At 53.8% G+C, this 25,485-nt stretch overlaps 1 protein-coding gene across 1 annotated transcript in view; it reads left to right on the top strand.

The window, feature by feature from the left end:
- The window catches only part of AHNAK2 (AHNAK nucleoprotein 2), a 54,061-nt gene extending 28,576 nt beyond the window's left edge, over nt 1-25,485 (top strand). Inside the window, 8 exon segments of the mRNA XM_030950055.1 lie at nt 800-8,030; nt 8,358-10,483; nt 10,590-12,864; nt 12,897-13,424; nt 13,427-14,592; nt 14,595-15,253; nt 15,286-17,209; nt 17,241-25,485. Of these exon segments, the coding sequence (XP_030805915.1) occupies nt 800-8,030; nt 8,358-10,483; nt 10,590-12,864; nt 12,897-13,424; nt 13,427-14,592; nt 14,595-15,253; nt 15,286-17,209; nt 17,241-24,515 (23,184 nt within the window). The 3' untranslated portion in view covers nt 24,516-25,485.

The following is a 25,485-nucleotide window of genomic DNA, read 5'->3' as shown; positions in this document are numbered from 1 at the left end:
ATTTCTGATTAGTTTACAAAGTTTGGGTAACATACTGTAGTAATGTGCTGTGTGGAAATAGATCATAAAACACACGCTTGTGTCTTCTTAAGACTTACGCATGTGTTTAAAGTTACTAGCATGGATATTCATGATATAAAAAAATCCCAAACCATATTTGCAGCTTTTTAAATATCTTGAGTGAGACTATGGATTTTAAATAAATCCACAATCTTGTTTTAGGTGGTGAAAATACTCTTTAATGAGTCAGCATTTTTTAATTGTTAATTGTCCACTGATGGAACTGACTTGGATAATCTCTGTAATACTTATAATATGTTCAGAAATGTAAAATATTAATAAAAATTTTAATCCAAAGCTTCTCTGTAAGATTTTTCTATTAAAAAAATCTGTGTCTAACCACTGATATTTTGCCAGACCTCTTCATAGGTTACCATCAACCTAAAGATTATATTTTCTTCATATACATATACATAAATACTATATATAACATATATTTGAACAGGCATATATATAGATAGATACACAGATACATAGATACATATAGAAACCGCTGTTTACTGTAATATTTTTCAAGGAATGAAAATCTTCAGAAATCCATATATTACACTCCATTTGTTTGATGTAATTGCTGCCTGACATAGCATATTTTTATAATCTTTGGGATTTTTTAATATAACAAATAGATACTAGTAATAAAAAGAACATTTTTCTACATGTTTTAAGGTATGTTTTTTATTTTCTGTTGCACCTATATTTAGGTTACTTCTAATCTTCTGAATACTATTTGTTCTTTTAGGAAAAAGAACTCAGTGAGAGCATTCCTGAAGAAACACTGCATGTTTCAGGAAAATCCATTTCAGAAGAAGACAGGGAAACATTAATTGTAAGCCAAAGAGTAGGAAGAAGTAAGAGACCTAAGAAAGATAGATTATCATGGCCAAAATTTCAATCAATCAAAAATAAAAAGATATTGAGGCACAGAAGATCTCATAGTACATCAGATGCATATGAGCCTGCTTTACAGGATATTTCCCCTACAAGCACGGACACAGAGTCTCAATTTCCACAAGAGGTCCATACCAAAGAGAAAAAAGGAGGCCAAAGGAAGCTGAAGTTCCCTAGCATTGGATTCAGAATGCACAGGTCCAAACCAGAACCACAAGAGAAGCAAAAGAAAGAAATAAAAACAACACTGATCTCTGAAAGAGAAAAAATGTATAAATATGATATAAGCCTGGAAAATCCTGAAATTTTAACTGTTGAATATACCACTTCTCCTGCTTATGAAATGAAGACAGGGGAGGGACATGAAACTTTAACAAAAGACTTAAAAGAAATTAAAAATGGCATTCCGTCTCATGTAAAACAATGCCCTGAAGTTGAAATAAGCATTAAAAAAGACAAGGAAGCATCATCAAAATTTAGCATACCTGAAGTACCAGACATAACAACAGAGATACCAAAGCCTAGTTTAGAAACTGCTGATCTGAAAGAAAGCCCAACTAAAAAATCACCACAAGCCTCATCAAAATCCCGAAAAAAGAAACAGAAGGGAACAGCAGAAAAAAAAGATGGAGAAAGTGGAATTAACATAGACTTGATGGGTCACAGTACTAAAGGATCTGTACAGGTAAAAGGCCTAGAAATTGGCACTGCTAAAGTAGAATTACAGATATCTGAAATGATGGAAAAAGGAGAAGAACAAGCAGAAGAAGACACACAAATACTAAATATTCAGAAAATAAATTATGGAATTTCAGTGCCCAAAAGAAAAGAGACAGAGACTGACACTACCAAACAGGAAAGTGACGTTCCACAGTCAGTACCAGAAAAAACAGCTGATATGACTTCAGAGGACAGCAGGAATTTCAATGTGAAAACTCTTTTGCCAGATGCACAATCAGACATATCTACTTGGAAAATACAAATGCCATCATTCAAAGTGGCCAAAGCAACAAAAACAGACATGAAAATAACAGGAGAAGAAAGGAAAGAGGACACAGAAGATAAGATAAAAAAGCAAAGGATGGAGGAAGATGGCATGCCCACAAATGACAAAGCCTTAAACGTAGAAATTGAAATGAAGAGAGGAGAAAAAGATATAGAGGGGAAAGAAAGCAAATTCAGACTGCCAAAGTTAAAATTCCCTACATTTACCTGGTCAAATACCAAGGAAGAAACAACCCAAGTGGAAGCAGATATAAGTGGCAGGGAAGTAAAAGTGCAAACCTTGGAAAATGATGGAGAACCTCAGGTAAGTGGACCACCAGAAAAAATTACTGTTCCGGGTCTTGAAACAGAAATAGGGGTATCCATGGGAAAAATAGATGAAAACAATATAATACAAAAAACTGAAGACCAGTTGCCGAGTCCGAAAAAACCAAGTGTAAAATCTTCCCAAATAGAAATTAAAACTCAAGATACAAAAGGAAAAATACAGACATCAACAACAGATATTGAAATAGAGAAGAGGGAATTCAATAGAACATCAAAAGCTGAATTTTCAGAAAATACACCATCAAATATCAAAGATCCCAAGGCAGACATCAGCCTGCCCTCCATCGACGTCACTCTTCCACAGGCCAGCGTCGACCTGCAGGCCCCCGAAGCCAGCCTTAGCCTTGAAGGAGAAGCCAAAGTGCCAGAGAAGGAGGCCACCAAGACCAAGGACGGCAAGTTCAAGATGCCCAAGTTCGGCATGCCTTCCTTTGGCTGGTCCAGCAGCAGAGAGGCCAAGGGCACCGTGGCCGCCGAGGTGGACGTCAGCCTCCCGGAGCCCCAGGTGACGGTGCCTTCTGGAACCACTGAAGTGGAGGTGACCCTGCCCGCGGCCGATATCCAAGTGCCTGGTGTGGAGGTGACCGTCGAGACGGGCACGGTAGCAGCAGAGGCTGAGAAAGGCCGATTCAAGATGCCCGACGTCAAGATGCCCAGCGTCAAGCTGCCCAAAGTCAAAGCTCCCCAGGCGCAGGTCAGCCTGCCCAAGGCCGAGGGCTCGCTGCCCAAAAGCCAGGAGGGCGAAATCGCCCTGCAGGGCCCCGAGGCCGAAGGCAGCCTGGAGGCGGCCGCTGGCAAAGCGGAGGGCGGCGGCATGAAAATACACATGCCCAAAGTCAAGGTGCCCAGCGTGGTCTTCTCCAAGCCCACCATCAAGTCTCCCAAACTGGAGGCAGAAGTCAGCCTCCCGCAGGCAGAGATCAAGGCCACCGACACCGACATCACTGTCACGGCCCCCGATGTCAAGCTGCCCTCTGTTGAAGGCTCCCTGGAGCTCCAGGCACCCGACATAGACATCAAAGTGCCCTCCGCCAAAGGCAAGCTGGGGCTGGAAGGCACGGGCCTGAAAGGCAAGCTCAAGATGCCCAAATTTGACAAGCCCAAATTCACAGTGTCCTCGCCCAAGGCCGAGGTGCCCACAGCCGAGGTCAGCCTGCCCAGTGCTGAGGTCGAGCTGCCCTCTGCCACTGTGACGGCCACAGCGGAGGACACTGGCGTGAAGCTGGAGAAGCCCTCCCTCACGATGCCCAAAGCTGAAATCAAAGCTCCTAAGGTGGCCATCAGCCTGCCCTCCGTCGACGTCACTCTTCCACAGGCCAGCGTCGACCTGCAGGCCCCCGAAGCCAGCCTTAGCCTTGAAGGAGAAGCCAAAGTGCCAGAGAAGGAGGCCACCAAGACCAAGGACGGCAAGTTCAAGATGCCCAAGTTCGGCATGCCTTCCTTTGGCTGGTCCAGCAGCAGAGAGGCCAAGGGCACCGTGGCCGCCGAGGTGGACGTCAGCCTCCCGGAGCCCCAGGTGACGGTGCCTTCTGGAACCACTGAAGTGGAGGTGACCCTGCCCGCGGCCGATATCCAAGCGCCTGGTGTGGAGGTGACCGTCGAGACGGGCACGGTAGCAGCAGAGGCTGAGAAAGGCCGATTCAAGATGCCCGATGTCAAGATGCCCAGCGTCAAGCTGCCCAAAGTCAAAGCTCCCCAGGCGCAGGTCAGCCTGCCCAAGGCCGAGGGCTCGCTGCCCAAAGGCCTGGAGGGCGAGGTCGCCCTGCAGGGCCCCGAGGCCGAAGGCAGCCTGGAGGCGGCCGCTGGCAAAGGGGAGGGCGGCGGCATGAAAATACACATGCCCAAAGTCAAGGTGCCCAGCGTGGTCTTCTCCAAGCCCACCATCAAGTCTCCCAAACTGGAGGCAGACGTCAGCCTCCCACAGGCAGAGATCAAGGCCACCGACGCCGACATCACTGTCACAGCCCCCGATGTCAAGCTGCCCTCTGTTGAAGGCTCCCTGGAGCTCCAGACGCCCGACATAGACATCAAAGTGCCCTCCGCCGAAGGCAAGCTGGGGCTGGAAGGCACGGGCCTGAAAGGCAAGCTCAAGATGCCCAAATTTGACAAACCCAAATTCACAGTGTCCTCGCCCAAGGCCGAGGTGCCCACAGCCGAGGTCAGCCTGCCCAGTGCTGAAGTCGAGCTCCCCTCTGCCACTGTGACGGCCGCAGCGGAGGACACTGGCGTGAAGCTGGAGAAGCCCTCCCTCAAGATGCCCAAAGCTGAAATCAAAGCTCCTAAGGTGGCCATCAGCCTGCCCTCCGTCGACGTCACTCTTCCACAGGCCAGCATCGACCTGCAGGCCCCCGAAGCCAGCCTTAGCCTTGAAGGAGAAGCCAAAGTGCCAGAGAAGGAGGCCACCAAGACCAAGGACGGCAAGTTCAAGATGCCCAAGTTCGGCATGCCTTCCTTTGGCTGGTCCAGCAGCAGAGAGGCCAAGGGCACCGTGGCCGCCGAGGTGGACGTCAGCCTCCCGGAGCCCCAGGTGACGGTGCCTTCTGGAACCACTGAAGTGGAGGTGACCCTGCCCGCGGCCGATATCCAAGCGCCTGGTGTGGAGGTGACCGTCGAGACGGGCACGGTAGCAGCAGAGGCTGAGAAAGGCCGATTCAAGATGCCCGATGTCAAGATGCCCAGCGTCAAGCTGCCCAAAGTCAAAGCTCCCCAGGCGCAGGTCAGCCTGCCCAAGGCCGAGGTCTCGCTGCCCAAAGGCCTGGAGGGCGAGGTCGCCCTGCAGGGCCCCGAGGCCGAAGGCAGCCTGGAGGCGGCCGCTGGCAAAGGGGAGGGCGGCGGCATGAAAATACACATGCCCAAAGTCAAGGTGCCCAGCGTGGTCTTCTCCAAGCCCACCATCAAGTCACCCAAACTGGAGGCAGACGTCAGCCTCCCACAGGCAGAGATCAAGGCCACCGACGCCGACATCACTGTCACAGCCCCCGATGTCAAGCTGCCCTCTGTTGAAGGCTCCCTGGAGCTCCAGGCGCCCGACATAGACATCAAAGTGCCTTCCGCCGAAGGCAAGCTGGGGCTGGAAGGCACGGGCCTGAAAGGCAAGCTCAAGATGCCCAAATTTGACAAGCCCAAATTCACAGTGTCCTCGCCCAAGGCTGAGGTGCCCACAGCCGAGGTCAGCCTGCCCAGTGCTGAGGTCGAGCTCCCCTCTGCCACTGTGACAGCCACAGTGGAGGACACAGGCGTGAAGCTGGAGAAGCCCTCCCTCAAGATGCCCAAAGCTGACATCAAAGCTCCCAAGGTGGACATCAGCCTGCCCTCCGTCGACGTCACTCTTCCACAGGCCAGCATTGACCTGCAGGCCCCCGAAGCCAGCCTTAGCCTTGAAGGAGAAGCCAAAGTGCCAGAGAAGGAGGCCACCAAGACCAAGGACGGCAAGTTCAAGATGCCCAAGTTCGGCATGCCTTCCTTTGGCTGGTCCAGCAGCAGAGAGGCCAAGGGCACCGTGGCCGCCGAGGTGGACGTCAGCCTCCCGGAGCCCCAGGTGACGGTGCCTTCCGGAACCACTGAAGTGGAGGTGACCCTACCTGCGGCCGATATCCAAGGGCCTGGTGTGGAGGTGACCGTCGAGACGGGCACGGTAGCAGCAGAGGCTGAGAAAGGCCGATTCAAGATGCCCGACGTCAAGATGCCCAGCGTCAAGCTGCCCAAAGTCAAAGCTCCCCAGGCGCAGGTCAGCCTGCCCAAGGCCGAGGTCTCGCTGCCCAAAGGCCTGGAGGGCGAGGTCGCCCTGCAGGGCCCTGAGGCCGAAGGCAGCCTGGAGGCAGCCGCTGGCAAAGCGGAGGGCGGCGGCATGAAAATACACATGCCCAAAGTCAAGGTGCCCAGCGTGGTCTTCTCCAAGCCCACCATCAAGTCTCCCAAACTGGAGGCAGACGTCAGCCTCCCACAGGCAGAGATCAAGGCCACCGACGCCGACATCACTGTCACAGCCCCCGATGTCAAGCTGCCCTCTGTTGAAGGCTCCCTGGAGCTCCAGGCGCCCGACATAGACATCAAAGTGCCCTCCGCCGAAGGCAAGCTGGGGCTGGAAGGCACGGGCCTGAAAGGCAAGCTCAAGATGCCCAAATTTGACAAACCTAAATTCACAGTGTCCTCGCCCAAGGCCGAGGTGCCCACAGCCGAGGTCAGCCTGCCCAGTGCTGAAGTCGAGCTCCCCTCTGCCACTGTGACTGCCACAGCGGAGGACACTGGCGTGAAGCTGGAGAAGCCCTCCCTCAAGATGCCCAAAGCTGAAATCAAAGCTCCTAAGGTGGACATCAGCCTGCCCTCCGTCGACGTCACTCTTCCACAGGCCAGCATCGACCTGCAGGCCCCCGAAGCCAGCCTTAGCCTTGAAGGAGAAGCCAAAGTGCCAGAGAAGGAGGCCACCAAGACCAAGGACGGCAAGTTCAAGATGCCCAAGTTCGGCATGCCTTCCTTTGGCTGGTCCAGCAGCAGAGAGGCCAAGGGCACCGTGGCCGCCGAGGTGGACGTCAGCCTCCCGGAGCCCCAGGTGACGGTGCCTTCTGGAACCACTGAAGTGGAGGTGACCCTGCCCGCGGCCGATATCCAAGCGCCTGGTGTGGAGGTGACCGTCGAGACGGGCACGGTAGCAGCAGAGGCTGAGAAAGGCCGATTCAAGATGCCCGATGTCAAGATGCCCAGCGTCAAGCTGCCCAAAGTCAAAGCTCCCCAGGCGCAGGTCAGCCTGCCCAAGGCCGAGGGCTCGCTGCCCAAAGGCCTGGAGGGCGAGGTCGCCCTGCAGGGCCCCGAGGCCGAAGGCAGCCTGGAGGCGGCCGCTGGCAAAGGGGAGGGCGGCGGCATGAAAATACACATGCCCAAAGTCAAGGTGCCCAGCGTGGTCTTCTCCAAGCCCACCATCAAGTCTCCCAAACTGGAGGCAGACGTCAGCCTCCCACAGGCAGAGATCAAGGCCACCGACGCCGACATCACTGTCACAGCCCCCGATGTCAAGCTGCCCTCTGTTGAAGGCTCCCTGGAGCTCCAGGCGCCCGACATAGACATCAAAGTGCCCTCCGCCGAAGGCAAGCTGGGGCTGGAAGGCACGGGCCTGAAAGGCAAGCTCAAGATGCCCAAATTTGACAAGCCCAAATTCACAGTGTCCTCGCCCAAGGCCGAGGTGCCCACAGCCGAGGTCAGCCTGCCCAGTGCTGAGGTCGAGCTCCCCTCTGCCACTGTGACAGCCACAGTGGAGGACACAGGCGTGAAGCTGGAGAAGCCCTCCCTCAAGATGCCCAAAGCTGACATCAAAGCTCCCAAGGTGGACATCAGCCTGCCCTCCGTCGACGTCACTCTTCCACAGGCCAGCATTGACCTGCAGGCCCCCGAAGCCAGCCTTAGCCTTGAAGGAGAAGCCAAAGTGCCAGAGAAGGAGGCCACCAAGACCAAGGACGGCAAGTTCAAGATGCCCAAGTTCGGCATGCCTTCCTTTGGCTGGTCCAGCAGCAGAGAGGCCAAGGGCACCGTGGCCGCCGAGGTGGACGTCAGCCTCCCGGAGCCCCAGGTGACGGTGCCTTCCGGAACCACTGAAGTGGAGGTGACCCTGCCCGCGGCCGATATCCAAGCGCCTGGTGTGGAGGTGACCGTCGAGACGGGCACGGTAGCAGCAGAGGCTGAGAAAGGCCGATTCAAGATGCCCGACGCCAAGATGCCCAGCGTCAAGCTGCCCAAAGTCAAAAGCTCCCCAGGCGCAGGTCAGCCTGCCCAAGGCCGAGGGCTCGCTGCCCAAAGGCCTGGAGGGCGAGGTCGCCCTGCAGGGCCCTGAGGCCGAAGGCAGCCTGGAGGCGGCCGCTGGCAAAGCGGAGGGCGGCGGCATGAAAATACACATGCCCAAAGTCAAGGTGCCCAGCGTGGTCTTCCAAGCCCACCATCAAGTCTCCCAAACTGGAGGCAGACGTCAGCCTCCCCGCAGGCAGAGATCAAGGCCACCGACACCGACATCACTGTCACGGCCCCCGATGTCAAGCTGCCCTCTGTTGAAGGCTCCTGGAGCTCCAGGCGCCCGACATAGACATCAAAAGTGCCCTCCGCCGACGGCAAGCTGGGGCTGGAAGGCACGGGCCTGAAAGGCAAGCTCAAGATGCCCAAATTTGACAAGCCCAAATTCACAGTGTCCTCGCCCAAGGCCGAGGTGCCCACAGCCGAGGTCAGCCTGCCCAGTGCTGAGGTCGAGCTCCCCTCTGCCACTGTGACGGCCACAGCGGAGGACACTGGCGTGAAGCTGGAGAAGCCCTCCCTCAAGATGCCCAAAGCTGACATCAAAGCTCCCAAGGTGGACATCAGCCTGCCCTCCGTCGACGTCACTCTTCCACAGGCCAGCGTCGAACTGCAGGCCCCCGAAGCCAGCCTTAGCCTTGAAGGAGAAGCCAAAGTGCCAGAGAAGGAGGCCACCAAGACCAAGGACGGCAAGTTCAAGATGCCCAAGTTGGGCATGCCTTCCTTTGGCTGGTCCAGCAGCAGAGAGGCCAAGGGCACCGTGGCGGCCGAGGTGGACGTCAGCCTCCCGGAGCCCCAGGTGACGGTGCTTTCCGGAACCACTGGAGTGGAGGTGACCCTGCCCGCGGCCGATATCCAAGCGCCTGGTGTGGAGGTGACCGTCGAGACGGGCACGGTAGCAGCAGAGGCTGAGAAAGGCCAATTCAAGATGCCCGACGTCAAGATGCCCAGCGTCAAGCTGCCCAAAGTCAAAGCTCCCCAGGCGCAGGTCAGCCTGCCCAAGGCCGAGGTCTCGCTGCCCAAAGGCCTGGAGGGCGAGGTCGCCCTGCAGGGCCCTGAGGCCGAAGGCAGCCTGGAGGCGGCCGCTGGCAAAGCGGAGGGCGGCGGCATGAAAATACACATGCCCAAAGTCAAGGTGCCCAGCGTGGTCTTCTCCAAGCCCACCATCAAGTCTCCCAAACTGGAGGCAGACGTCAGCCTCCCGCAGGCAGAGATCAATGCCACCGACACCGACATCACTGTCATGGCCCCCGATGTCAAGCTGCCCTCTGTTGAAGGCTCCCTGGAGCTCCAGGCGCCCGACATAGACATCAAAGTGCCTTCCGCCGAAGGCAAGCTGGGGCTGGAAGGCACGGGCCTGAAAGGCAAGCTCAAGATGCCCAAATTTGACAAGCCCAAATTCACAGTGTCCTCGCCCAAGGCCGAGGTGCCCACAGCCGAGGTCAGCCTGCCCAGTGCTGAGGTCGAGCTCCCCTCTGCCACTGTGACGGCCGCAGCGGAGGACACTGGCGTGAAGCTGGAGAAGCCCTCCCTCAAGATGCCCAAAGCTGACATCAAAGCTCCCAAGGTGGACATCAGCCTGCCCTCCGTCGACGTCACTCTTCCACAGGCCAGCGTCGACCTGCAGGCCCCCGAAGCCAGCCTTACCCTTGAAGGGGAAGCCAAAGTGCCAGAGAAGGAGGCCACCAAGACCAAGGACGGCAAGTTCAAGATGCCCAAGTTCGGCATGCCTTCCTTTGGCTGGTCCAGCAGCAGAGAGGCCAAGGGCACCGTGGCCGCCGAGGTGGACGTCAGCCTCCCGGAGCCCCAGGTGACGGTGCCTTCCGGAACCACTGAAGTGGAGGTGACCCTGCCGCGCGCCGATATCCAAGCGCCTGGTGTGGAGGTGACCGTCGAGACGGGCACGGTAGCAGCAGAGGCTGAGAAAGGCCGATTCAAGATGCCTGACGTCAAGATGCCCAGCGTCAAGCTGCCCAAAGTCAAAGCTCCCCAGGCGCAGGTCAGCCTGCCCAAGGCCGAGGGCTCGCTGCCCAAAGGCCCGGAGGGCGAAGTCGCCCTGCAGGGCCCTGAGGCCGAAGGCAGCCTGGAGGCGGCCGCTGGCAAAGCGGAGGGCGGCGGCATGAAAATACACATGCCCAAAGTCAAGGTGCCCAGCGTGGTCTTCTCCAAGCCCACCATCAAGTCTCCCAAACTGGAGGCAGACGTCAGCCTCCCGCAGGCAGAGATCAAGGCCACCGACGCCGACATCACTGTCACAGCCCCCGATGTCAAGCTGCCCTCTGTTGAAGGCTCCCTGGAGCTCCAGGCACCCGACATAGACATCAAAGTGCCTTCCGCCGAAGGCAAGCTGGGGCTGGAAGGCACGGGCCTGAAAGGCAAGCTCAAGATGCCCAAATTTGACAAGCCCAAATTCACAGTGTCCTCGCCCAAGGCCGAGGTGCCCACAGCCGAGGTCAGCCTGCCCAGTGCTGAGGTCGAGCTCCCCTCTGCCACCGTGACGGCCTCAGCGGAGGACACTGGCGCGGAAGCTGGAGAAGCCCTCCCTCAAGATGCCCAAAGCTGACATCAAAACTCCCAAGGTGGACATCAGCCTGCCCTCCGTCGACGTCACTCTTCCACAGGCCAGCGTCGACCTGCAGGCCCCCGAAGCCAGCCTTAGCCTTGAAGGAGAAGCCAAAGTGCCAGAGAAGGAGGCCACCAAGACCAAGGACGGCAAGTTCAAGATGCCCAAGTTCGGCATGCCTTCCTTTGGCTGGTCCAGCAGCAGAGAGGCCAAGGGCACCGTGGCCGCCGAGGTGGACGTCAGCCTCCCGGAGCCCCAGGTGACGGTGCCTTCCGGAACCACTGAAGTGGAGGTGACCCTACCCGCGGCCGATATCCAAGCGCCTGGTGTGGAGGTGACCGTCGAGACGGGCACGGTAGCAGCAGAGGCTGAGAAAGGCCGATTCAAGATGCCTGACGTCAAGATGCCCAGCGTCAAGCTGCCCAAAGTCAAAGCTCCCCAGGCGCAGGTCAGCCTGCCCAAGGCCGAGGTCTCGCTGCCCAAAGGCCCGGAGGGCGAGGTCGCCCTGCAGGGCCCCGAGGCCGAAGGCAGCCTGGAGGCGGCCGCTGGCAAAGCGGAGGGCGGCGGCATGAAAATACACATGCCCAAAGTCAAGGTGCCCAGCGTGGTCTTCTCCAAGCCCACCATCAAGTCTCCCAAACTGGAGGCAGACGTCAGCCTCCCGCAGGCAGAGATCAAGGCCACCGACGCCGACATCACTGTCACGGCCCCCGATGTCAAGCTGCCCTCTGTTGAAGGCTCCCTGGAGCTCCAGGCACCCGACATAGACATCAAAGTGCCCTCCGCCGAAGGCAAGCTGGGGCTGGAAGGCACGGGCCTGAAAGGCAAGCTCAAGATGCCCAAATTTGACAAGCCCAAATTCACAGTGTCCTCGCCCAAGGCCGAGGTGCCCACAGCCGAGGTCAGCCTGCCCAGTGCTGAGGTCGAGCACCCCTCTGCTACTGTGACTGCCACAGCGGAGGACACTGGCGTGAAGCTGGAGAAGCCCTCCCTCAAGATGCCCAAAGCTGACATCAAAGCTCCCAAGGTGGACATCAGCCTGCCCTCCGTCGACGTCACTCTTCCACAGGCCAGCATCGACCTGCAGGCCCCCGAAGCCAGCCTTAGCCTTGAAGGAGAAGCCAAAGTGCCAGAGAAGGAGGCCACCAAGACCAAGGACGGCAAGTTCAAGATGCCCAAGTTCGGCATGCCTTCCTTTGGCTGGTCCAGCAGCAGAGAGGCCAAGGGCACCGTGGCCGCCGAGGTGGACGTCAGCCTCCCGGAGCCCCAGGTGACGGTGCCTTCCGGAACCACTGAAGTGGAGGTGACCCTACCTGCGGCCGATATCCAAGCGCCTGGTGTGGAGGTGACCGTCGAGACGGGCACGGTAGCAGCAGAGGCTGAGAAAGGCCGATTCAAGATGCCCGACATCAAGATGCCCAGCGTCAAGCTGCCCAAAATCAAAGCTCCCCAGGCGCAGGTCAGCCTGCCCAAGGCCGAGGTCTCGCTGCCCAAAGGCCTGGAGGGCGAGGTCGCCCTGCAGGGCCCCGAGGCCGAAGGCAGCCTGGAGGCGGCCGCTGGCAAAGCGGAGGGCGGCGGCATGAAAATACACATGCCCAAAGTCAAGGTGCCCAGCGTGGTCTTCTCCAAGCCCACCATCAAGTCTCCCAAACTGGAGGCAGACGTCAGCCTCCCGCAGGCAGAGATCAAGGCCACCGACGCCGACATCACTGTCACGGCCCCCGATGTCAAGCTGCCCTCTGTTGAAGGCTCCCTGGAGCTCCAGGCGCCCGACATAGACATCAAAGTGCCTTCCGCCGAAGGCAAGCTGGGGCTGGAAGGCACGGGCCTGAAAGGCAAGCTCAAGATGCCCAAATTTGACAAGCCCAAATTCACAGTGTCCTCGCCCAAGGCCGAGGTGCCCACAGCCGAGGTCAGCCTGCCCAGTGCTGAGGTCGAGCTGCCCTCTGCCACCGTGACGGCCTCAACCGAGGACACTGGCGTGAAGCTGGAGAAGCCCTCCCTCAAGATGCCCAAAGCTGACATCAAAGCTCCCAAGGTGGACATCAGCCTGCCCTCCGTCGACGTCACTCTTCCACAGGCCAGCGTCGACCTGCAGGCCCCCGAAGCCAGCCTTAGCCTTGAAGGAGAAGCCAAAGTGCCAGAGAAGGAGGCCACCAAGACCAAGGACGGCAAGTTCAAGATGCCCAAGTTCGGCATGCCTTCCTTTGGCTGGTCCAGCAGCAGAGAGGCCAAGGGCACCGTGGGCCGCGAGGTGGACGTCAGCCTCCCGGAGCCCCAGGTGACGGTGCTTTCGGAACCACTGAAGTGGAGGTGACCCTGCCCGCGGCCGATATCCAAGGGCCTGGTGTGGAGGTGACCGTCGAGACGGGCACGGTAGCAGCAGAGGCTGAGAAAGGCCGATTCAAGATGCCCGACGTCAAGATGCCCAGCGTCAAGCTGCCCAAAGTCAAAGCTCCCCAGGCGCAGGTCAGCCTGCCCAAGGCCGAGGGCTCGCTGCCCAAAGGCCAGGAGGGCGAAGTCGCCCTGCAGGGCCCTGAGGCCGAAGGCAGCCTGGAGGCGGCCGCTGGCAAAGCGGAGGGCGGCGGCATGAAAATACACATGCCCAAAGTCAAGGTGCCCAGCGTGGTCTTCTCCAAGCCCACCATCAAGTCTCCCAAACTGGAGGCAGACGTCAGCCTCCCGCAGGCAGAGATCAAGGCCACCGACGCCGACATCACTGTCACGGCCCCCGATGTCAAGCTGCCCTCTGTTGAAGGCTCCCTGGAGCTCCAGGCGCCCGACATAGACATCAAAGTGCCTTCCCCAAGGCAAGCTGGGGGCTGGAAGGCACGGGCCTGAAAGGCAAGCTCAAGATGCCCAAATTTGACAAGCCCAAATTCACAGTGTCCTCGCCCAAGGCCGAGGTGCCCACAGCCGAGGTCAGCCTGCCCAGTGCTGAGGTCGAGCTGCCCTCTGCCACCGTGACGGCCTCAACCGAGGACACTGGCGTGAAGCTGGAGAAGCCCTCCCTCAAGATGCCCAAAGCTGACATCAAAACTCCCAAGGTGGACATCAGCCTGCCCTCCGTCGACGTCACTCTTCCACAGGCCAGCGTCGACCTGCAGGCCCCCGAAGCCAGCCTTAGCCTTGAAGGAGAAGCCAAAGTGCCAGAGAAGGAGGCCACCAAGACCAAGGACGGCAAGTTCAAGATGCCCAAGTTCGGCATGCCTTCCTTTGGCTGGTCCAGCAGCAGAGAGGCCAAGGGCACCGTGGCCGCCGAGGTGGACGTCAGCCTCCCGGAGCCCCAGGTGACGGTGCCTTCCGGAACCACTGAAGTGGAGGTGACCCTGCCCGCGGCCGATATCCAAGGGCCTGGTGTGGAGGTGACCGTCGAGACGGGCACGGTAGCAGCAGAGGCTGAGAAAGGCCGATTCAAGATGCCCGACGTCAAGATGCCCAGCGTCAAGCTGCCCAAAGTCAAAGCTCCCCAGGCGCAGGTCAGCCTGCCCAAGGCCGAGGGCTCGCTGCCCAAAGGCCCGGAGGGCGAGGTCGCCCTGCAGGGCCCTGAGGCCGAAGGCAGCCTGGAGGCGGCCGCTGGCAAAGCGGAGGGCGGCGGCATGAAAATACACATGCCCAAAGTCAAGGTGCCCAGCGTGGTCTTCTCCAAGCCCACCATCAAGTCTCCCAAACTGGAGGCAGACGTCAGCCTCCCGCAGGCAGAGATCAAGGCCACCGACGCCGACATCACTGTCACGGCCCCCGATGTCAAGCTGCCCTCTGTTGAAGGCTCCCTGGAGCTCCAGGCGCCCGACATAGACATCAAAGTGCCTTCCGCCGAAGGCAAGCTGGGGCTGGAAGGCACGGGCCTGAAAGGCAAGCTCAAGATGCCCAAATTTGACAAGCCCAAATTCACAGTGTCCTCGCCCAAGGCCGAGGTGCCCACAGCCGAGGTCAGCCTGCCCAGTGCTGAGGTCGAGCTGCCCTCTGCCACCGTGACGCCTCAACCGAGGACACTGGCGTGAAGCTGGAGAAGCCCTCCCTCAAGATGCCCAAAGCTGACATCAAAACTCCCAAGGTGGACATCAGCCTGCCCTCCGTCGACGTCACTCTTCCACAGGCCAGCGTCGACCTGCAGGCCCCCGAAGCCAGCCTTAGCCTTGAAGGAGAAGCCAAAGTGCCAGAGAAGGAGGCCACCAAGACCAAGGACGGCAAGTTCAAGATGCCCAAGTTCGGCATGCCTTCCTTTGGCTGGTCCAGCAGCAGAGAGGCCAAGGGCACCGTGGCCGCCGAGGTGGACGTCAGCCTCCCGGAGCCCCAGGTGACGGTGCCTTCCGGAACCACTGAAGTGGAGGTGACCCTGCCCGCGGCCGATATCCAAGGGCCTGGTGTGGAGGTGACCGTCGAGACGGGCACGGTAGCAGCAGAGGCTGAGAAAGGCCGATTCAAGATGCCCGACGTCAAGATGCCCAGCGTCAAGCTGCCCAAAGTCAAAGCTCCCCAGGCGCAGGTCAGCCTGCCCAAGGCCGAGGTCTCGCTGCCCAAAGGCCAGGAGGGCGAAGTCGCCCTGCAGGGCCCTGAGGCCGAAGGCAGCCTGGAGGCGGCCGCTGGCAAAGCGGAGGGCGGCGGCATGAAAATACACATGCCCAAAGTCAAGGTGCCCAGCGTGGTCTTCCAAGCCCACCATCAAGTTCTCCCAAACTGGAGGCAGACGTCAGCCTCCCGCAGGCAGAGATCAAGGCCACCGACGCCGACATCACTGTCACGGCCCCCGATGTCAAGCTGCCCTCTGTTGAAGGCTCCCTGGAGCTCCAGGCGCCCGACATAGACATCAAAGTGCCTTCCGCCGAAGGCAAGCTGGGGCTGGAAGGCACGGGCCTGAAAGGCAAGCTCAAGATGCCCAAATTTGACAAGCCCAAATTCACAGTGTCCTCGCCCAAGGCCGAGGTGCCCACAGCCGAGGTCAGCCTGCCCAGTGCTGAGGTCGAGCTGCCCTCTGCCACCGTGACGGCCTCAACCGAGGACACTGGCGTGAAGCTGGAGAAGCCCTCCCTCAAGATGCCCAAAGCTGACATCAAAACTCCCAAGGTGGACATCAGCCTGCCCTCCGTCGACGTCACTCTTCCACAGGCCAGCGTCGACCTGCAGGCCCCCGAAGCCAGCCTTAGCCTTGAAGGAGAAGCCAAAGTGCCAGAGAAGGAGGCCACCAAGACCAAGGACGGCAAGTTCAAGATGCCCAAGTTCGGCATGCCTTCCTTTGGCTGGTCCAGCAGCAGAGAGGCCAAGGGCACCGTGGCCGCCGAGGTGGACGTCAGCCTCCCGGAGCCCCAGGTGACGGTGCCTTCTGGAACCACTGAAGTGGAGGTGACCCTGCCCGCGGCCGATATCCAAGCGCCTGGTGTGGAGGTGACCGTCGAGACGGGCACGGTAGCAGCAGAGGCTGAGAAAGGCCGATTCAAGATGCCTGACGTCAAGATGCCCAGCGTCAAGCTGCCCAAAGTCAAAGCTCCCCAGGCGCAGGTCAGCCTGCCCAAGGCCGAGGTCTCGCTGCCCAAAGGCCAGGAGGGCGAGGTCGCCCTGCAGGGCCCTGAGGCCGAAGGCAGCCTGGAGGCGGCCGCTGGCAAAGCGGAGGGCGGCGGCATGAAAATACACATGCCCAAAGTCAAGGTGCCCAGCGTGGTCTTCTCCAAGCCCACCATCAAGTCTCCCAAACTGGAGGCAGACGTCAGCCTCCCGCAGGCAGAGATCAAGGCCACCGACGCCGACATCACTGTCACGGCCCCCGATGTCAAGCTGCCCTCTGTTGAAGGCTCCCTGGAGCTCCAGGCACCCGACATAGACATCAAAGTGCCCTCCGCCGAAGGCAAGCTGGGGCTGGAAGGCACGGGCCTGAAAGGCAAGCTCAAGATGCCCAAATTTGACAAACCTAAATTCACAGTGTCCTCGCACAAGGCCGAGGTGCCCACAGCCGAGGTCAGCCTGCCCAGTGCTGAGGTCGAGCACCCCTCTGCTACTGTGACTGCCACACCGGAGGACACTGGCGTGAAGCTGGAGAAGCCCTCCCTCAAGATGCCCAAAGCTGACATCAAAGCTCCCAAGGTGGACATCAGCCTGCCCTCCGTCGACGTCACTCTTCCACAGGCCGCGTCGACCTGCAGGCCCCTCGAAGCCAGCCTTAGCCTTGAAGGAGAAGCCAAAGTGCCAGAGAAGGAGGCCACCAAGACCAAGGACGGCAAGTTCAAGATGCCCAAGTTCGGCATGCCTTCCTTTGGCTGGTCCAGCAGCAGAGAGGCCAAGGGCACCGTGGCCGCCGAGGTGGACGTCAGCCTCCCGGAGCCCCAGGTGACGGTGCCTTCCGGAACCACTGAAGTGGAGGTGACCCTGCCCGCGGCCGATATCCAAGCGCCTGGTGTGGAGGTGACCGTCGAGACGGGCACGGTAGCAGCAGAGGCTGAGAAAGGCCGATTCAAGATGCCCGACGTCAAGATGCCCAGCGTCAAGCTGCCCAAAGTCAAAGCTCCCCAGGCGCAGGTCAGCCTGCCCAAGGCCGAGGTCTCGCTGCCCAAAGGCCTGGAGGGCGAGGTCGCCCTGCAGGGCCCTGAGGCCGAAGGCAGCCTGGAGGCGCCGCTGGCAAAGCGGGGGCGGCATGAAAATACACATGCCCAAAGTCAAGGTGCCCAGCGTGGTCTTCTCCAAGCCCACCATCAAGTCTCCCAAACTGGAGGCAGACGTCAGCCTCCCGCAGGCAGAGATCAAGGCCACCGACACCGACATCACTGTCACGGCCCCCGATGTCAAGCTGCCCTCTGTTGAAGGCTCCCTGGAGCTCCAGGCGCCCGACATAGACATCAAAGTGCCCTCCGCCGAAGGCAAGCTGGGGCTGGAAGGCACGGGCCTGAAAGGCAAGCTCAAGATGCCCAAATTTGACAAGCCCAAATTCACAGTGTCCTCGCCCAAGGCCGAGGTGCCCACAGCCGAGGTCAGCCTGCCCAGTGCTGAGGTCGAGCTCCCCTCTGCCACCGTGACGGCCACAGCGGAGGACACTGGCGTGAAGCTGGAGAAGCCCTCCCTCAAGATGCCCAAAGCTGACATCAAAGCTCCCAAGGTGGCCATCAGCCTGCCCTCCGTCGACGTCACTCTTCCACAGGCCAGCGTCGACCTGCAGGCCCCCGAAGCCAGCCTTACCCTTGAAGGGGAAGCCAAAGTGCCAGAGAAGGAGGCCACCAAGACCAAGGACGGCAAGTTCAAGATGCCCAAGTTCGGCATGCCTTCCTTTGGCTGGTCCAGCAGCAGAGAGGCCAAGGGCACCGTGGCCGCCGAGGTGGACGTCAGCCTCCCGGAGCCCCAGGTGACGGTGCTTTCCGGAACCACTGAAGTGGAGGTGACCCTGCCCGCGGCCGATATCCAAGGGCCTGGTGTGGAGGTGACCGTCGAGACGGGCACGGTAGCAGCAGAGGCTGAGAAAGGCCGATTCAAGATGCCCGACGTCAAGATGCCCAGCGTCAAGCTGCCCAAAGTCAAAGCTCCCCAGGCGCAGGTCAGCCTGCCCAAGGCCGAGGTCTCGCTGCCCAAAGGCCCGGAGGGCGAGGTCGCCCTGCAGGGCCCCGAGGCCGAAGGCAGCCTGGAGGCGGCCGCTGGCAAAGGGGAGGGCGGCGGCATGAAAATACACATGCCCAAAGTCAAGGTGCCCAGCGTGGTCTTCTCCAAGCCCACCATCAAGTCTCCCAAACTGGAGGCAGACGTCAGCCTCCCGCAGGCAGAGATCAATGCCACCGACGCCGACATCACTGTCACGGCCCCCGATGTCAAGCTGCCCTCTGTTGAAGGCTCCCTGGAGCTCCAGGCGCCCGACATAGACATCAAAGTGCCCTCCGCCGAAGGCAAGCTGGGGCTGGAAGGCACGGGCCTGAAAGGCAAGCTCAAGATGCCCAAATTTGACAAACCTAAATTCACAGTGTCCTCGCACAAGGCCGAGGTGCCCACAGCCGAGGTCAGCCTGCCCAGTGCTGAGGTCGAGCTCCCCTCTGCCACCGTGACGGCCTCAACCGAGGGCACTGGCGTGAAGCTGGAGAAGCCCTCCCTCAAGATGCCCAAAGCTGACATCAAAGCTCCCAAGGTGGACATCAGCCTGCCCTCCGTCGACGTCACTCTTCCACAGGCCAGCGTCGACCTGCAGGCCCCCGAAGCCAGCCTTAGCCTTGAAGGAGAAGCCAAAGTGCCAGAGAAGGAGGCCACCAAGACCAAGGACGGCAAGTTCAAGATGCCCAAGTTCGGCATGCCTTCCTTTGGCTGGTCCAGCAGCAGAGAGGCCAAGGGCACCGTGGCCGCCGAGGTGGATGTCACCCCGAAGGAGCCCCACATGACAGTGCCCTCGGGTACTGCTGTCATGGACATGACATTTTCTGACTCTGAGATCCAGGCGCCCAAGTTTGATTTTCCCCTTGATTCTTCTACTTTTAAAGAGGAGGAAGTTGGCAAATCTAAATCTTCTGCATTTAAAATTCCTAAAATTTCTCTTTCTAAAACTTTCAAACCTCATACACAAAGCCAATCTGGATGTGATGTTTCTGTTTCTGAAACTCTTTGTTATTCTTTAACAGACGAAGCTTCTTTGGTCCCTTCTGAGAGTGTTGAACCTAAACGTTTTTCTGATGTTATGGAGGAGAGTGTATCTAAAAGTACCAAATTCAGAGTTCCTAGCATTGGTTTCTCTAAATCTGAAGTGACTTCATCTAAAACTGATCTGCAGTCCTCTATACAAAAGGGGGATATTACTCTTACTAAATACCAAATTAATCTAACTGAATCGGAATCAAAAATAGCATCTCTTGCTGATGAAAATCTTTCAGATTTTGAAATTTTAAGTGAAGATGGATCTGAGGAGCAAGGAGCTTTAAGGCTAGATGGCAAAACCACATCTGCTGAAATATCTTTGGTTGACACAGAGGTCACAGTTAAAATTCCTAAATTCCGAAAACCAAAATTCAGAATTCGATCTAAGGGAAAAGCATCTAAATGTGACATTGGTTCCAACGTGGAATCTGAAATTTCCAAGGGAAGGATAACATCTGATATGACTGGTCTTGATATTGAAAAACCAGTTCAAATCCCTGATGCCCATCTTGGTGTAACGTTGCATAAGCCTTCACTTGAAGTTGTTCTGGATGCACCAACAATGGATCCAAATCTCTCACCAGTGGAGGTTACCTTGCCAAACTTAGAAGCAGAAATCCATGGCCCAGATTTAGAGTGCAAGGCAGAACAGGAAGTAGTTACAGGAGAAAAGGGTACTGAGGAGAAAGAAAACAAATTTAAATCATCAAAATTCAAACTGCCTTCATTTAGGTGGTCACCAAAGAAAGAAGCTATTGCTCCTTCTCATGTTGAGGAACACCTGGAAGGACCCACTTTTTCTACCTTATCTGGAGACACGGGATCTGAATTAACTTTTCCTACTCCTGAGAATCAATACCTTCATGAAGAATTTGATACAACAGAACAAGATGGTGAAAAGGCCAAAACCAAGAAGTCCCAATTTACCATGCCAAAGATCTCATTCCCTAAAATTAAGAGTCAGAAAGTACAGGTCTCTCTGCCTGTAGTGGAAACTGATGTTTCTGGACCCAAACAAGAAAAAGAAGGTGTTCCTGTTCAGAAATCTGAGGAAGGAAGTAGTGGAGAAGTTGCAGGACTGGGAATAAAAGTGCCTAAAGTTACAGTCCCAACTTCAGAATTTTCCAAACCAGAAGCCAAAGCTCCCAAAATAGAGATGGATATTAGCATGCCTACAGGCGAGGTCAAAGTTCCTGCCTGTGAAGGAGGTGAGCTGACACTGAAATCAGCTGCTGCTAATGCCAGCCTCTCCACCTCAGATATTAAGATGACACCCGAAGGTTCGCTTGAGGTGAAGAGTCCTGACATAAGTGTTGAAAGAACATCAAGTGAAATTGCTGTGGGTGATGTAGAGATAAAAGCTGAAGGTTCTGAAGGGAAAACAAAAATGTCTAAATTCCAAATGCCAAAGGTAGGAATTACACTTTCTAAAGGGAAAGGGTCAGAAAAGAATGTTGGCCAATCCAAATCAGAAGTCAAGGTTCCCCAACTAAAAGCAACAGTAGAAATCTCTGACATTGCTGTTGAATCACCAGACTTGAAGGTAGAATGTGGCACAGAAACAAAGACTTACAGTCCTGAAGCCAAAATTAAGACATCAGAGGCTGATGTTCACCTCCCATCAGCTGACATTCCTTTTCCAAAAACAGACAGTGGTATTCAGGATTCAGATGCAGCAGTAAAGATCAAGGGGGAAATAAAGCAAGATGGAGACGGAGAAGAGAAAGAAGGACATTTCAAAATGCCCAAATTCAAACTTCCATCCTTCAGTTGGTCACCAAAGAAGGAAGCAAGTGTTAAATCTGATTCTGGAGCAAATTTGGAAGACCAAAAGCTTGCTGTCATGTCAAGCAGAATAGACACAGAAGTGAAAGAAGCTGCAACTGATGATCAAGGTAGTGGGCCAGACCTTGATCTGGAAATATCTGCAGGAAAAGTTGAGCAAAAAAGTCCAATTAAAAAGCCTCAATTTGTCATGCCTAAAATTTCACTCTCCAAGATCAAGGTTCCAAAATCTCAAAAAGTTGAAGCTGATGCTACTCTTCCTAAAACAGAAATAGAGGGTGATGATTGTATTAAGATACCTGATATAGAAAAATGTCATCCTGAAGGGACTGAAGAAGGGGCACAAATCAGCATAAAACTGGCTGACACTATGGTCCATACTCTGGAGTTTTCCAGAGTAGAAACTGAAGCCTCTAAAACTGAAATAACAGTCAGCTCAGCAAAGATTGATGCTTCTTTGACTCCCTCAGAGGGGAGTTTTCAACAGGTTGACTTAAAAATAAGTTCTACCAATGAATGTAACATTCAAAAAACAGGTACTAAGCTCCCCAAAGGAGAAGCTTCAGTTGATTTGAAGAGCCCTGATATATTAACAGAAAGCTCATCAGTTGTGGATGGAAGAAAAGTGAAATTGGAAGGTCCTGAAGGGAAGATTAAAATGCCGAAATTCCAGAAGACAAAGTTTGGAATCTCCAGAACAAAAGGGAAAGTCCCAGAGACAGAGATCAGCTCTCCAAAAATAGAAGCTGAGCTACCCCAACTAAGAACAGCAAAAGAAATTGCTGACATTGCTGTGGGAGTTCCAGCATCAGAACTTATATCTGATATGTCAGATCCTGGTGTAGTTGATGGTAAGATAAAAACACCCCAAGCTCTGATGGGTGGCATGGAAGATGCAAAGGTAGACATAAGCACCAGGTCAGTGTCTAAGCCAAAGACAGAGGGAGTTAGTGAGAGTCTTGAGGAGAAGGAAATCAAATTAAAAGAACATGAAATAAAAGCTGAAGAAGTTCAGACTGAAGAACATCAGGGATGGTTTAAAATGCCAAAATTCAGAATACCTGCATTTGGCAGGTCATCCTTAAAGGAAAAGAAAAGTGATGCCGATATTGAAAGAAGTATGGAAAAAGCTCAGGCAACTATTCCTTCTGCTAAAGTACAAACTGAAACAAGTGCTCCTGAAAATACATTCTCATTACCACATGCCGTTGCTGAAATTACTATTGGAAAAGACGGGATTCAAAAATTAGAAGATTCTGTGAAGAGTTCTAATGTTAGCTTGCCAAAGATTGAAGGAGATATTTCATTATCCACAGAAAGAACAGATAGTGGAGTGAGTATTCCAAAAACTGAAACTTACGCAGACGTACTTAAGCGCAGTGCTGAAGGACATACTTCAGAAATCACAGTGTCTGCAGCAGAATTGTCTAAATCATACCCAAGTGCTTCAGAAACTGACAAAGACAAGAGTTCAACACATAGGTTTCCTATGTGTACTCTGACGTCTCCAGAGCATAAAGGCCAATCACAGGATATAAATGTCCAAAAGGTAGAAAGTTTCATGAAGTTAGAGACATCAGGGATAGGATGCAAGCCATCATCAGGTGAAATTACTCTGGATGCAACACAGAAGAAAATAGATGTTAATCTTCCAAAGGAAGAGCTGGATATTCAAAACAAAGAGGCAGCAATTAAAAAAGGAAAGATAAAGGGGGAGGTGAAAATCACAGGAAAAGAAAGTGAAGAAAGTCAATTAAAAAGGACTACATGTGAATGGTCTACAGCAAAAGGATCAGAAGATGGTACTTATGTTACTGCTAAGCTGGAAGATCTAAAGGTAGAAGTTCCAACATTGAAGACAGATGTTAAAATTACTGCAGTAGATCCTGAAATGAAATTTTGCGTGAAAAGTGTTGAAAAGGATGCGTCTGCAGGAGTGGAAGTGCAAGTGCAAGTAGAAGACAGAGCAGAAACAAGTAAAATAAAACCATACAAGTTTAAGATTCCAAGGTTTGGAATGTTGCATTCTGAAATCAAGGGGTTTGAAAATGATACCAATTTGCCTAAGTCAGAAGCTGATTCAGCACCTAAAAGTGAAAGAGGCACAGCAGAAATGCAGTTACAAAAACCAGAAGGATCGACTGGCCTGAAAAGTCCAGCTCTAGATCATATAGAAGCAACTGCCAGAATAACAGGGGAAACAGTGAACCAAACACAAGGTATTCCAGAAGTAAGTGTAAGAATTCCCAAACTAAAAATACCAAGATTCACTTTCAGAACTCCCCCAATTGAAGCTGATGTTTTACTGTCAAAAGTAGTAACAGATCCAAAGGGATCTAGTACTGACATTGAAATAGTGCAACTGCAAGCAAGCTCTGCTATCCCCGAAGAAACACCAGGAGCTGTAGAGGGGGTTATTCAAAAAGCAAAAAGCAAAATTATGACACTGACTGAACCTGACATTAAAACAGCCCAAATGACAGCTACCATAGAATCCTCCCTTTCAAGTGCAGGGCAAGACGTTCATTGGTCTTACATAGAGGGCCAAGAAGTAAGTGAAAAAGTAGAACCTGAACATGTTGCTATTGAGCGGTGTGAGATTTACACTACTGAAATACTGAAAGAATCAGAGATTCTGTCACCAGAGGTCAAAACTGCTACTTTGGGATTCTCATTGCTCAAGGCCAAGTTGCCTGAATCACACAGTGATTTAGACGTGCAGGTCCAGCAGCCATCTCCAACAGGAGATGCATCAGTGAGAAAACCTACAGGTGCTGGTGAAAGCTTTGGAGTAGCAGCACAGGGAAGTGGCAGTGCTGAGCTTAAACTATCTGACAAACCACACAGTGGGTCTGAAGAATCTAGAGGAAAAGTAAGTTTGTCAAAGTTAAAAACATCTGCTGCTGAAGTAAAGGGTTCCAGTAAACTTGAAGAGAGTTTTCCTGATAAATCACCAGAGGGAATAATTGCAGCTCCTCTCTCTGAAGATGAAGATGTAGTTGAAGCAGTGGAAGGTGAAGAAAAAGACATAACCAATGAGAAAGAAAAGACTGATAGTAAAAGATCTCCTGGAAGATTTAAATTTTGGCTTCCAAGTATTGGCTTTTCATCTCCTGGGGATGAAACAAGCACAGATGCAAAAGCAGAAATAAAAAAATCAGTTCCAGAAGATGTGAAACCTGCTGACACATCAGATGATTCCTCTAAGCAGGCTGAAAAAGCTGGATGGTTTAGATTCCCCAAGCTTGGTTTCACCTCTCCTTCCAAAAAGGCTAAGTCTGTTGACAAAGAAGAGGTGGGTCATAAAGAGGGGAGACTCTCAGATGAAGATAGCCCAACAGATAAGCCAGATGTGTTTTTTGATGCACAAGAAAGCTTATCACCTAAAGAAATAGGAGAAGGTGAAAAAGCTGAAACTGACGGGGCCTCATCTATTGTGACATCTTCAGCAAGAACTGAACTGATCTTGTTGGAGGAAGAAAAAGATAGTAAATCTAATATTGTTGGAGATACAGCCAAATGAAGGTTGTATTTTCTCAGTCCTCAGTCCTCAATGAAAACAAAATCATCCACAGAAGAGAATGTTTTCCTAATTTTCTACTAACTGAAAATTAAAAGCCAAGGTTGGTATTCATGAAAATACTTGAACAATTTTTCAAGTACATGGATGTACTAGATTGTACACTAATAAAAATAATGATTTCTTCATATCTACCCCAAGGGCAACAATTATGACAGGTGCAGATGAGCCCATAGGTTGAGCAAAGTCTGAGTAGATACCAGAACCATGAAAGTAAATCATTGAAAGGCTCAATGATACCAAAAGACTTGTTAAAGAGGCTTCTCAAAACACACCAGTTATATTTAGATTACAGATTATTTCCAGAATGGGCTCTAAACTAGTATTATGAGAACTATACTTACCTGTTTAGATTTTGGAACTTTCTGATCTACTTTTGCTTTGTTATTAAAATATTTTTTCTTTATTTCAGCTAAGGTAGTATGTATATTCCACAAACATTTTAAATATAAAATAAAAATTAAATAGTAGTGTAGAGAGACTAATGCTTTGCCTCTTCCTCTCTTTTCATTTTTTTATTATTGTGGCAGGTAATATTTAGCCTTACAATAATTTAAAAAAAAAGAACAGCAAAAACCAACAGAATAATTTAAAGACCAAAAAACATGTAACTAAATCATATTTGTAAGATACCAGAATAAAACATGCTTACAAAGAATATTATTCAAATGTGGATAAATAAATTTTAATGTATATACTTATGGGATAGGTAAATGCTTAGAATGATCTGCCACACTGGTGGAATTGCTTCAGAGATTTTCTGGGAAAGGAGGTGTATATAATTATTTGCTCCTTTTTTTATATTAACGCTTCTCTCAAGTGCACAATGAAAACCAGGGTGTGTATGTGACAGCCTTCACATGTACCATTAAAACACTGTCTGTATTCTTAATTCACAATAAACTCACTATAT

Source organism: Camarhynchus parvulus, chromosome 5 (assembly GCF_901933205.1).
Source record: "Camarhynchus parvulus chromosome 5, STF_HiC, whole genome shotgun sequence".
Lineage (NCBI taxonomy): Eukaryota > Metazoa > Chordata > Aves > Passeriformes > Thraupidae > Camarhynchus > Camarhynchus parvulus.
This window is presented reverse-complemented; position numbering and strand designations above follow the sequence as displayed.